At 47.1% G+C, this 14,346-nt stretch overlaps 1 protein-coding gene across 7 annotated transcripts in view; it reads left to right on the top strand.

Moving 5' to 3' along the window:
• The window catches only part of cdon (cell adhesion associated, oncogene regulated), a 287,217-nt gene that overhangs the window by 178,025 nt on the left and 94,846 nt on the right, over positions 1-14,346 (top strand). For all 7 annotated transcript variants that reach the window (XM_072486781.1, XM_072486779.1, XM_072486777.1 and 4 more), the window contains one exon: positions 11,845-11,988. In XM_072486781.1, the coding sequence (XP_072342882.1) occupies positions 11,845-11,988 (144 nt within the window). The remainder of the gene's footprint in view (positions 1-11,844; positions 11,989-14,346) is intronic.

Here is a 14,346-nt window from a genome sequence, read left to right as displayed (position 1 = left end):
CCCCGTTAGTAGAGCCCTGTTCAAAATTTTAAAAGTCAATCCGGGTCTTTATGCACATGTCAGGAGAAGGAGAACTCCTTCACTCTCGGTCGCCCAAACCTCCATGGGTCCAGTCCACCCCCCCCCATTTGTTCCATGAACCCCTTTAGCTCCTTTGCCATTGCTGGCACCCTGCCCGTCCTTGAGCTTGACCGGTCTAGCCCAGGGTCGATGACTGTGTCAATGTGTCGTCGTCCCCCATGACCAACTTATGCAAATCCAGGTCCGGGATCTTCCCCAACATCCTCTTTATAAACTCCACATCATCTCAATTTGGCACGTACACATTCACTAATACCACCGGCAGTCCCTCCAGCTTCCCACTGACCATAATGTACCGGTCTCCCACATCCGCAACTATTCTTCCCCCCTCGAATAACACTAGCTTATTAATCAGGATCGCGACCCCTCTAGACTAGAGTCCAGCCCCGAGTGAAAAACCTGTCCGACCCATCCCTTCCTTAATCCAATCTGATCAGTTACTCTAAGGTGCATCTCCTGTAATATTACCATGTCTGCCTTCAATCCTCTCAAGTGCGCGAACACGTGTGCCCTCTTAACCGGCTCATTTAGCCCTCTTATGTTTCATGTGATCAGCCTGGTTGGGGGGCTTATTGCCCCCCCCCCCCTTCACCGATCAGCCATCACCTTTCTTAGGCCGGTCTCCAGCCCGCGCCCCACGCATCCACTTGGCCCGACCTCAGGCAGCCTCCGCCCCCGACCTCCTTTGTGTCCCACAGCAAAAGTCCCTTCCCCGTCAGCAGAACACCCCCCCCCCCCCCTGCCCATGGCACGAGACATTCTCCCACCTATTGTTCCCTCTCCTCCTCCCCCCGCTCGGACACACATATGCAAAAGAAAAACAATCCCAACACTGGCCCAAAAATAAAACGCAAGAAACAAAGAAAAGATCAAACAGAAGATCCAACATCTAACAATCACACCTCCATATCCTGTCAGTGCAAATGTAAACTTTAACTCACTCGGCTCTGCAACAAGCCCAAATCAATACAGAAGGCATTACAGATAATGTCCGAAAAACAAGAAACCATTTTAACATGAGCGCTGCAGCAAAGTTCAAAGACCTCAGTCTGCCACCAGTCCTTTCCTTCGAGCGAAGTCCATCGCTTCCTCAGGCGACTCAAAATAAAAATGTTGCACCTCATACATGACCCAAAGAAAGACGGGCCGGAACCTTTCTCTTGAAAAGAGTCGACTTTATCTGATTGAACCCCGCTCTTCGCCTGGCCACATCCGCACTCGGGTCCTGATAGATCCGCAGGATACTATTCTGCCATTTACAAGTCCGTGCACAACTCTCTTTCAAGTTGAAACTAAATGTAAAGTTTAAAGCATAACTGTTTACAACCCAGCATTCGCAATACTTTTCTGGAACCTATGAGACTCAGACTCCACAGTTGCACACAGGCTGATGTCATTGTCATGTATAAAGACCTTGCACCTCCTTCCCAGTAAAACAGCTTAAGCCTTCCTTTGATCTTCAACATCAAACTATCCAGATTTGCTGTTAGGCAGACTTCTGAACTGCTCACATGACCGCCCTTCAGTTTTACCTTAAATTTAAATACACAGTCCATAAATATAAGGATCTTTTAAAACTCATAACTGTAACATATTAAACTCCCAGAGGAGGTACAGCACAGTTTAGAAATAAACATAGTTCATTTTACACTGGCCCATCCATTATGTTAGGATCCCGGATGAGAAACCCAACAATTTGAAATTTGTAAGACTGAGGAAAGGATACTTTGCCCCAGGAATGATAACCCAGGTATATTTTATGTTCAGACAAACTTTAATTTAAACACAGCTTTACAATTAACAGTTCAAACTATTCTCTATAAAAGGGGGGAAAACTTGATCCCTACACCTGCAGCTATCTATCTTCCAATTAAGCAAACCAATATCGTTCAAAAACCACATAAATAATGCTAACAACCCGGTTTACTTGCTTTTCTGTGTGCAAAGACTTGGTGACCAAAGGCGAAGGGTGGTTGTGAAGGATTGTTTTTCAATCTGTGACCAGCGGTGTGCCTTGGGGATCGGTGCTGGGTCCACTGTTATTTGTGATATGTAGCACAAATAACAGTGGACCCAGCACCGATCCCTGAGGCACACCGTATATATAAATAAATGATTTGGATGAGAATGTAGGAGGCATGGTTAGTAAGTTTGCAGATGGCACAAAGATTGATGGCATAGTGGACAGTGAAGAAGGTTATATAAGATTGCAACAGGATCTTCACCAATTTGGCCAGTGGGCCAATGAATGGCAGATGGAGTTTAATTTGGATAAATGTGACATGATACATTTTGGTAGATCAAATGGTAGAGAGTTGGGTAAAGTTACAGACCAAAGAGACCTAGGAGTACAGGTTCATAGATCCTTGAAGGTGGAGTCGCAGGTGGACAGGGTGGTGAAGAAGGCATTCAGCATGCTAGGTTTTATTGGTCAGAATATTGAATATAGGAGTTGGGATGTCTTGGAGTTGTACAAGACATTGGTAAGACCGCACATGGAATACTGTGTTCAGTTCTGGTCGCCCTTTTATAGGAAGGATATTGTTAAACTAGAAAGAGCGCAGAAAAGATTTACAAGGATGCTACCAGGACATGATGGTCTGAGTTATAAGGAGAGGCTGGATAGGCCGAGACTTTTTCCCTGGAGAGTTAGGAGGCTTAGGGGTGATCTTATAGAGGCCTATAAAATAATGAGATCGATAGTCAACATCTTTTCACAAAGGTGGAGGAGTCTAGAGCTAGAGGGCATAGGTTTAAGGTGAGAGATGAGAGATACAAGAAAGACCAGAGGGAAAATTTCTTCACACAGGGTGGTGAACATCTGGAACGGGCTGTCAGAGGCAGTGGTAGAGGTGGGTACAATTTTGTCCTTTAAAAATCAGTTAGACAGTTACATGGGCAGGGTGGGTATAGAGGGATATGGGCCAAATGAAGGCAAGTAGAACTAGCTTAGAAACGGGGCGGCATAGACAAGCTAGGCTGAAGGGCCTGTTTCCATGCTGTAAACATCTATGACTCTAAAGACCTTGGAGGAAACCTTCCAAGAGCCATCTGAAGTCCAATCTTGTCAGACTAAAATCCTGTGCCAAACTGCAAAACTACAGACAGACCTGGCTCCATCCATTAATTGCATAATAAGGCATTCTTCGGTCTCCTCCCATGACCTGCTTATCCATGACTAAGCACCATCCCTCATAAATTATCTGTACCCCAGGGATCATCCAAAACACAAGCAATGTTCGATTAACCATCTATCTCTGTAAACAAGTAAACCAATGATGACCTCACTTTTTTACGACCCCTTAATCACAGCTTTACCAGACATACTACCTATATATGATATATATATATATATATATATATATATATATCTGAAACCAGGGTTTGTAATAACGTTACTGCAACAAATATAAAACATAATTGGGTGGGTTCTCCGTTGGCTGACGCCGAAATCGTGAAACGCGATTGTAGCAGAGAATAGGTTCTGCTGCCAAAATCGCAACGGGCACTGATTGACGCCAAATCTCAATTCTCCATCACCTTGACAGCGGCATCAATGCGGTTCGGAACGCATGTACATTAAACACTGTTTGCATATCATTAGCAGCCTGACCCGGTATTTTCCTCCTCCGATGGGCTGAGTTCACATGTGCTTTTAAAAATTGTGAAACTGCCGTTGTGGCTGCTAATGGAGAGAGTGGGTACAGTGTCCAACATCCACATAGTTTACTGACAGTTTTGCCTCTGGCCAACGGGACTTCAGCCAGGTCCGAGGGTGTAGCAGGGGTTGGCCAGAAGGTAGGCTGTGGGATTGGGGTGAATGGGCACGGAATACCATTGCCACAGATGGAAAGGCAGCCATGCAGCTTCGCACACCGCTGATAGCCCACTGTGAAGGTAGGGCCCGGGTCGGATGGTGTCCTCCCAGGCACCCCCCCTAGGTGCCTCTGGCCCCAGCTGACCCATCAGCTGTATGGGTGCACTCCAGCACATCCAGTGCCATCTTGTTGGCTGGGATCAGTGTGTAATGTGTGTATGCGGCTGCAGCTTGTCAAACTCCCGAGTGTCAATTGCGGACCTGGCGAATCCTGCACCGTTTTTCATGAAATTGATTGTGTTCCACGTGGCGCCGATGCTAGCCCCACCACCGTCACTGAATCGGTCCAGGTTCGGCGCCAGTTTTTCTTTCGTGGAAGGCCATGAATCCTGCCCCGGCGTCACCACTTGGTCTCAGGAATGGAGAATCAAGCCCAATATTTAACAATTTCCTGCATTCATCACAATTACACATTCCCAGGGCACGTACAGCACAGATTAAATACAGAATCCACAGACTAAACAACATGCTTTTACTTCAGTAGTGTGATATTTCTCTTTCTCATCCATCTATCATGAAGTGAGACTGAGAATATATGTGTCAGTCATTGGCAGTTTTGTGATCTGGATCTGTTGCCACCTTAAGTTGAATTGAAAGTGCCCTAATTCATTCATGAAGGACTTGAACAGAAACCATACAGGGAGGAGTTTCATCCTAGCAGTCAAATTAAAAACCATACTGGAGAGGCAAAAGATTGGTGCTTTAAACTTTGATAGACTATGCTGACTTGTCTTAAAAAGACTGTACAATTTTTAAAATATTAGTTTTCCCCATTCTTTAGTAATTCTGTTGTCACCATGCATACTGCTTTTTACCCATGCCACTGATATTTAATGGGTGATAGTGGCATGATCTGTCTACTATTCTAACTGCTTTCTACTGATCTCTGACTGGATTTGTAAAACAATTTGTATGGGTTTAACGTCTATTTGTGGTGTGCTGCTCAATATGTTTTTTTAAATTTTTTATTTTTATTTTTAAAAATATATTGTATTCAACTTTTTCGGACATACAAAACAGTACAAAGGTTTCCCCCCTTTTTACAACAGCAAAACAATATAAATAACCGTGACCTTATTTTAACAAATAAATAAATAATATATAAACTAAATGGCAACTGCCATAACAAAAATAATAGCTCTCCCAAATAATAAAATCAGCAATTCAATATACATAACCAAGTACCAATATCTTTACAAAAACACCCCTGAGGACCCACCTGAGCCCCCCCCCCCTTGGGTTGCTGCTGTTACCTTCCCATTTCCTTTATCGTTCTGCGAGGTAGTTAATGAACGGTTGCCACCGCCTGGTGAACCCCTGAGCCAAACCCCTTAGTGCAAATTTTATCCGTTCCAGTTTTATAAACCCTGCCATGTAGTTTATCCAGGTCTCCACGCCTGGAGGCTTGGCTTCCTTCCACATAAGCAGTATCCTTCGCCGGGCTACTAGGGACGCAAAGGCCAAAACATCAGCCTCTCTCGCCTCCTGCACTCCCGGCTCTTCTGCAACCCCGAATATAGCCAGCCCCCAGCCTGGCTCGACCCGGACCCCCACCACCTTTGAAAGCACCTTCGCCACCCCCACCCAGAACCCCTGCAGTGCCGGGTATGACCAAAACATGTGGGTGTGGTTTGCTGGGCTTCTCGAGCATCTCCCACACCTATCCTCTACCCCGAAAAATGTACTGAGCCTTGCTCCGGTCATATGTGCCCTGTGCAAAACCTTAAATTGTATCAGGCTAAGCCTGGCGCACGAGGACGAAGAGTTTACCCTACATAGGGCATCTGCCCACAGCCCCTCTTCAATCTCTTCCCCCAGCTCTTCCTCCCATTTTCCCTTCAGCTCATCCACCATGTTCTCCCCCTCGTCTCTCATTTCCCTGTATATATCTGACACCCTACCATCCCCCACCCATGTCCCTGAGATCACTCTATCCTGAATCTCCTGCGTCGGGAGCTGCGGGAATTCCCTCACCTGTTGCCTCGCAAAAGCCCTCAGTTGCATGTATCGAAATTCATTCCCTTGGGGCAACCCATATTTTTCCGTCAGCGCTCCCAGACTCGCAAACGTCCCGTCCAAGAACAGATCCCTCAGTTGCACAATCCCAGCTCTCTGCCATGCTCCAAATCCCCCATCCATTCTCCCCGGGACAAACCTATGATTATTTCTTATCGGGGACCGCACCGAGGCTCCCGTCATTCCCCTATGCCATCTCCACTGCCCCCAAATTTTCAGTGTTGCCACCACCACTGGACTTGTGGTGTATTTCTTCGGGGAGAACGGCAGCGGTGCCGTCACCAGTGCTTGTAGGCTGGTTCCTTTGCAGGACGCCATCTCCAATCTCTTCCACGCCGCTCCCTCCCCTTCTCCCATCCACTTACACACCATTGAAATATTGGCGGCCCAATAGTACTCACTTAAGCTTAGTAGTGCCAGTCCCCCCCTCTCCCTGCTACGCTGCAAGAACCCCCTCCTCACTCTCGGGGTCTTCCCAGCCCACACAAAACTCGTATCGCTTTTCTCGATCTTCTTGAAAAAAGCCTTCGTGACCATCACCGGGAGGCACTGAAACACAAAAAGGAATCTCGGGAGGACTACCATTTTGACCGCCTGCACCCTCCCCACCAGTGACAGGGGCACCATGTCCCATCTCTTAAAATCCTCCTCCATCTGTTCCACCAATCATGTTAAATTAAGCCTATGTAAGGTTCCCCAACTCCTGGCTATCTGGATCCCCAAGTACCGGAAATCCCTTGTTACCCTCCTCAGCGGTAAATCCTCTATTCCCCTGCTCTGCTCCCCCGGATGTACCACAAACAACTCACTCTTCCCCATGTTCAATTTGTACCCCGAGAATTCCCCAAACTCCCCGAGCGTCTGCATTATCTCAGGCATCCCCTCCACCGGGTCCGCAACATACAGCAGTAAATCATCTGCATACAATGATACCCGGTGTTCTTCTCCTCCCCTGAGTACTCCCCTCCACTTCCTGGAGCCCCTCAGTGCTATGGCCAGGGGCTCAATTACCAATGCAAACAGTAACGGAGACAGGGGACACCCCTGCCTCGTCCCTCTATAAAGACGGAGGTAGTCAGACCTCTGCCTGTTCGTGATCACACTTGCCACCGGGGCCCTATATAGCAGCTGTACCCATCCAATGAACCCTTCACCGAAACCAAATCTCCTCAACACTTCCCACAGGTAGTCCCATTCGACCCTGTCAAATGCTTTCTCGGCATCCATCGCCACCATTATCTCCGCCTCCCCCTCTGGTGGGGTCATCATCATCACCCCTAGCAGCCTCCGTATGTTCGTGTTCAGCTGTCTCCCCTTAACGAACCCAGTTTGATCCTCATGGACCACCCCAGGGACAGAATCCTCTATCCTCGTCGCCATTACCTTGGCCAGGAGCTTAGCATCTACATTCAAAAGGGAAATGGGCCTGTAGGACCCACACTGCAGCGGGTCTTTATCCTTCAAAAGTAACGATATTGTCGCCTCCGACATAGTCGGGGGCAACTTCCCCCTTTCCCTGGCCTCGTTAAAGGTTCTCGTCAAAAGCGGGGCCAGTAGGTCTATATATTTCCTATAAAATTCCACCATGAACCCATCCGGTCCTGGGGCCTTCCCCGCCTGCATGCTCCCAATCCCCTTTACCACCACCTCCACATCAATCTGTGCTCCCAGTCCCGCCCTCTCCTGCTCCTCCACCTTAGGGAATTCCAGCTGATCCAGGAAATGCATCATTCCCTCCTTCCCTTCCGGGGGCTGAGCCTTATACAACCTCTCATAGAATGTCTTAAACACCCCATTCACTCTCTCCTCTCCCCGTTCCATCTCTCCCTCCTCATCCCTCACCCCACCTATCTCCCTCGCCGCTCCCCTCTTCCTCAATTGTTGGGCCAGTAACCGACTCGCCTTCTCTCCATACTCATACTGCACTCCCTGTGACCTCCTCCACTGTGCCTCTGCCTTACCCGTGATCAGCAGGTCAAATTCCACATGTAACCTTTGTCTTTCCCTGTACAGTCCCTCCTCCGGTGCCTCTGCATATTGCCTGTCCACCCTCAGAAGTTCTCTCAGCAATCGCTCCCTTTCTTTACTCTCTTGCTTCCATTTATGTGCCCTTATGGATATCAGTTGCCCTCTGACCACCGCCTTCAACGCCTCCCAGACCACTCCCACCTGAACCTCTCCATTGTCATTAAGCTCCAAGTACCTTTCGATACACCCCCTCACCCTTAGACATATCCCCTCATCCGCCAACAGGCCCATATCCGTTCTCCAGAGTGGGTGCTGTTCCTTTTCCTCTCCTACCTCCAGATCTACCCAGTGTGGAGCGTGGTCTGAGATGGCTATGGCCGTGTACTCTGTCCCTGTCACCTGCGGAATCAGTGCCCTTCCCAGGTCAAAAAAGTCTATCCGTGAATATACCTTGTGAACATGGGAGAAGAATGAGTACTCCTTAATCCTAGGTCTGATAAATCTCCAAGGGTCTACTCCTCCCATCTGCTCCATGAAATCCTTAAGCACCTTGGCCGCTGCCGGCCTCCTCCCAGTCCTGGACCTCAACGGTCCAGCCCTGGATGAAGCACTGTATTGAAATCTCCCTCCATTACCAACTTTCCCGCCTCCAGGTCCGGGATACGCCCCAACATACGCCTCATGAAGTTTGCATCATCCCAGTTCGGGGCGTACACGTTCACCAGAACCACCGCCTCCCCTTGCAGTCTGCTACTCACCATCACGTATCTACCCCCACTGTCCGCCACTATGGTCTTTGCCTCAAACAGTACCCGTTTCCCCACTAAAATAGCCACCCCCCTATTCTTCGCATCCAAACCCGAATGAAACACCTGTCCCACCCATCCTTTACGTAGTCTGACCTGATCTGTCAATTTTAGGTGCGTCTCCTGCAACATAACCACATCTGCCTTTAATTTCTTTAGGTGTGCGAGTACCCGCGCCCTTTTAATCGGCCCATTCAGCCCTCTCACGTTCCACGTGATCAGCCGGGTTGGGGGGGCTCTCTCTCTCTCTCTCTCTCTCTCTCTCTCTCTCTCTCTCTCTCTCTCTCTTCTCCTCCCCCCCCCCCCGTCGACTAGCCATCCCCTTTTTTAACCCAGCTCCTCACCCGGTTCCCACGTACCCGTATATCCCACCGGCGGTGCCCTCCCGCCTCGACCACCCCGCCCCATAACAGCTCCCCCTTCCCCTTAGCAGCAGCAACCCAGTTAGCTCCCTCCCCCCCCCCCCCCCCACCCTCCGCTAGATCCCCCTCTAGCGTAATTACACCCCCCATGTTGCTCCCAGAAGTCAGCGAACTCTGGCTGACCTCGGCTTCCCCGTTTGCCCTCGGCCTCTCACTGTGCGAGGCCCCCACCTTCCTGCGTCCCTGTTCCTGCCATAATTACCATAGCGCGGGAACGAGGCCCGCGTTTCCCACTCAGCCCCGCTTTCCTACCCACCGGCGCCCACAGTTCCTCATACTCTTTCCCCCCCCCCCCCAAACGAGGGGAAGAGAGAAAACTTACAGGATTAAAGAGTTAACAATTGAAAAATCATCCCTCCCCCCTTCCTCGTCCCACATAGTCACCCCACCACTTTGTCCCAGAAGCTGTTTCTCTCGCCAGACTATTCCAGCTTCTCGTCCACTATGAATGTCCACGCCTCTTCTGCCGTCTCAAAGTAGTGGTGCTTCCCTTGGTATGTGACCCACAGTCTCGCCGGTTGCAGCATTCCAAATTTCACCTTTTTGTGAAGCACCGCCTTAGCCCGATTGAAACTTGCCCTCCTTCTCGCCACCTCCGCACTCCAATCCTGGTATACGCAGATCACCGCGTTCTCCCACCTGCAGCTCCGAGTTTTCTTCGCCCATCTTAGAACCATCTCTCTGTCATTATAGCGGTGAAACCTCACCACTATGGCTCGAGGTATTTCTCCTGCCCTTGGTCTACACGCCATAACTTGATAAGCTCCCTCCACCGCCAAAGGGCCCGTCGGGGCCTCCGATCCCATTAGCGAGTGAAGCATCGTGCTCACATATGCCCCGACATCCGCCCCCTCTGCGCCCTCGGGAAGACCCAAGACTCTTAGATTCTTCCTCCTCGAATTATTCTCCAGGGCTTCAAACCTCTCCACGCACCTCTTGTGCTGCGCCTCGTGCGTCTCTGTCTTCACCACCAGGCCCTGAATTTCATCTTCATTTTCAGCAGCCTTTGCCTTCACGACCCGAAGCTCCAGCTCCTGGGTCCTCTGCGCCTCCTTTAGCCCTTCAATCGCCTGTAGCATCGGGGCCAACACCTCCTTCTTCAGCTCTTCCACACGGCGCCGCAGGAACTCTTGTTGCTCCGGGCCCCATATCGAACGGCCACCTTCCGACGCCATCTTGCTTCGAGCTTCCCTTCCTTGCCGCTGCTCCGAAGGATCCACTGCAATCCTGCCGCTATCCTCTCCTTTTTCCATCAATATCCGGGGGGATTCCCTTCTATTTCACCGCACAGTGTTTTTGGCCGTTTAAAATTGCAGTTGGGGCTCTTATCAAGAGCCCAGAAGTCCGTTCCAACGGGAGCTGCCGAAACGTGCGACTTAGCTGGTCATCGTCGCACCCGGAAGTCTATTTTAAAAATTTTTTTTTTTTTTTTAAATAAATTTAAAGTACCCAATTCATTTTTGCCAATTAAGGGGCAATTTAGCGTGGCCAATCCATCTAGCTTGCACAGAGCCAGGATCAAACCTGGGACCTCGGCGCTGTGAGGCCGCAGTGCTAACCCATTGCGCCACCATGCTGCCCTGCTGCTCAATATGTTAAAAGATTTATCACTTACTGCCTTAAAATAAGATAATTATCAGACCATGAGAAAATACTTTGGGAATATGGTTGGGATGGTATCCTACTGCATTTGCCTACATAAATCCCTGTATAACATACGTAATTCACTGTGAAGCACTGAAATTGTTTGACATGACCAGGCACTATATAAATTCAGGTGTTAGCAAATTCAGGTGTTAGTCATTTATAATTTCAAAAATGTGCATACACTTCCTGCGTATAGAACCTTGCAACCTGTTGCATTTCATACAAGCTTTTTCCATGATAAATTATTGTGTCTGCATATATAATGGAAGCAAGTGGCACCGAAGTATCTCACTTTTGCATCACCTAGCTTTTCAGCCTGTACTGGATAGATGTTCTTTGCTCCAACTCTACTTTTCTGTTTGCTAATTGATTAAAATTTTATTATGTGACAATAAATGTTAATATAAAATAAATATATAAAATTAAGGACCAAATGCTTGACTTTAGAATGAGTTATGTTGATATACCTTTCATTCCACTTCATCTGACATTCAAAACCATTGGAAATCAACAAGTCTATTGATATATTAAATTTGTGGAACCTGTGTTTCTTTGTAAACTTTTAAAAAATGCATTACCTGTTTTCAGGTGGGGGAGTTGGGAACTGTGATAAACCTTTTCAATGTTAAGAATGTCTTGCACTATATGCAATTTTAGAATTAGAGTATATGACCTCTAGTTTGAGTTCTGAAAATGCTTACTGAACATTTTCTTCCCTCTGACTGAAATTTCAGATTTAAAAATTAAGGGTTTAAACAAATAGATTTTTTTTTTAAAAATACATATTTTACAATAATGTGATTAAATATATTTACTGATTTTTTTTTTTCTTCTTACCTCCGTTAAGTTTTTTACGAGAATGCCTCCGCTTCTCTTCAAAGCTTGGACTTGATACTTTCGCTCAGATGAAATTTGTGGGACTACCATGGCTCTGAGGCTGGCATCCCTGTTTTCTGACCCCTTACAGTTTCAGGAGTTCCCTTATCATGTTGTAACAGTCTTTTTCTTACTATGCTCTTATTTTCAGATAACTACCTGATCTTTCCTTCTGGAAATTTGCAAGTGCTCAACGTCACACAGCAGGACAAAGGAGCCTACAAGTGTGCGGCGTACAATCCAGTCACTCATGAGATGAAAATGGAACCTACAGGGCATAAGATGTTGATTAGGCGTAAGTGTACAGCCCAGATGTATTTTTACCATGTACCCAGTCTTAATAATTACTGTTTGAGCCAGTACAGACAGCTGAAGGAATTGCTATGCCCTTGACCTTTGTAGTACCCTGTTAAGGATGGGAATATTAAACTGTTTGGTATGCTAGGTGCTGTTTCCATTGTGGGAGATAATCTAGGTGGTGCACCTGGCCTTTCTCCTCCTGGACCAGACTGTTGGGAGGAGTATGTCTCTGCCGGCTTGTGACAAATTCCTACAAATAAACTTACAATATTAATATTGTTTGTGAGCCCTGGTGTGAGTGCAATATTAATAATTGGTTCAAAAGTACCTATAATTGAGAGTAAAGAGATTATCTCATTTGAAGACCATAAAGGCTGGAATGAGAAATTAATATGTCACATGGGTGCACTTAGAGATGCTGTTCTTTAGTTGGGAGAAAGGTGTATAATTGAGCGGTGGGGGGGCAGCACGGTGGCGCAGTGGTAGAACTGCAGCCTCACGGCGCTGAGGTCCCTGGTTCGATCCCAGCTCTGGGTCACTGTCCGTGTGGAGTTTGCACATTCTCCCTGTGTTTGCGTGGGTTTCGCCCCCACAACCCAAAGATGTGCAGGGTAGGTGGATTGGCCACACTAAATTGCCCCTTAATTGGAAAAGTGAATTGGGGACTCTAAATTTAAAAAAAAATCATTGAGCGGTGGGAGATTTGCTGTCTCTCTCTAACTTGTAGTTAGGCTGATTTGGGAATCTTTGATATTGATATTAGCTACAAAGCATGATGAAATATTCAATCCACAACACTGACATCCCTCATCTTGATGAAGAAAAAGGAATTTAAGGAGTGCAGTCGCACATTCCTTTCTCAGCTTTCCTAGCTATCAGCCTGGAAAAGTTACTCGTGTTGTGGTACTGTTTTGGGAACTCTAGCCTCAAGTGTGTATTTTTCAGTCAGGCTCAGAGGGCATCAAACTGTTCAACTGTCGTGGGACTCGCATCTGATCTGGTCTAAGCTTGACAACTACACATACACTTTTCAACTCTATGATTTGGACTGAAATTTTCCACCAAACTCCAATTTATTTACTTGTGTTAATTTGTGATTCTGAACTTTACATCCAGCTTGATATCTGAGCATTTCATACATTATAAATAAAATTACATAAACTACAAAATTTGTTTCCTCAGACACTTTTTGAGAAAAAAACTGATGTTGAAATACATCGTTAAATTTAATGTTTAGGTTGACCGGCACCCACTGTCTCCCTCCCTCGCACCCACATCTCCTGAAATGTGTGCTGGATGCTGAGTCCTCCACTGCTCAAATAGAAAATATGAATAAATTATAAAGGGAATAGAAAGCAAAGTGGATGGAAGGGCGATCATACTCAGAGTTAAATTCTAACCAACTGTGTCTGAATAGCGAGTAGGTACTTGTTTGCTAAAAGCAACCAGAGGAAATGAGGTCCTAAATCTTGTTTTTCTAACTCATCACTGTTGCCTTTTTATTTAGCATCAACATTATTCAACTTACAAATAAACAGCTATTTTATCTGATGGTGCCATGCTCGGTCTGATTTATGACAGGAGATATAATATTCAATAATATCTTGTTCATGGCTAGCCTCAGCTTGTCTCAGCCCTCCCATTACAGAATCACAGAATAATACAGTGCAGAAAAGGCCCTTCAGCCCATCTAGTCTGCAGCGAAGCCTGAAAAACACCTGACCGGTCTACCTAATCCCATTTGCCAGCACTTGGCCCATAGCCTTGAACGTTATGATGCACCTTGAACGTTATGACGTGCCAAGTGCTCATCCAGGTACTTTCTAAAGGATGTGAGACAACCCATCTGTACCACACTCCAAGGCAGTGCATTCCAGTTCATCACGACCCTCTGGTAAAAAGGTTTTTCCTCAAATCCCTCTTAGACATCTTGCCCCTCACCTTGAACTTGTGTCGCCTCGTAACTGACCCTTCAACTAAGGGGAACAGCTGCTCCCTATCCACCCTGTACGTGCCCCTCATAATTTTGTACACCTTGATCAGATCACCCTCCGTCTTCTCTGCTCCAGTGAAAACAACCCAAGCCTATCCAATCTCTCTTCATAAATTAAATGTTCCATCCCAGGCAACATCTTGGTGAATCGCCTCTGCACATCCTACCATGTGGTGACCAGAATTGCACACAGTACTCCAGCTGTAGCCTCAACAAAGTTCTGTACAACTTCAACATGACCTCCATGTTTTTGTAATCTGGCAATTGTCCCATAAGCTTTTTACACCACCCTATTAACTTCCTTCTGCCTTCAGAGATCTATGGACAAACACTCCAAGGTTCCTTTGTTCCTCAGAACTT

Source organism: Scyliorhinus torazame, chromosome 21 (genome assembly GCF_047496885.1).
Source record: "Scyliorhinus torazame isolate Kashiwa2021f chromosome 21, sScyTor2.1, whole genome shotgun sequence".
NCBI lineage: Eukaryota > Metazoa > Chordata > Chondrichthyes > Carcharhiniformes > Scyliorhinidae > Scyliorhinus > Scyliorhinus torazame.
Note: the sequence above shows the minus strand (reverse complement) of the source record. Positions and strands in the feature narration are given on the sequence as shown.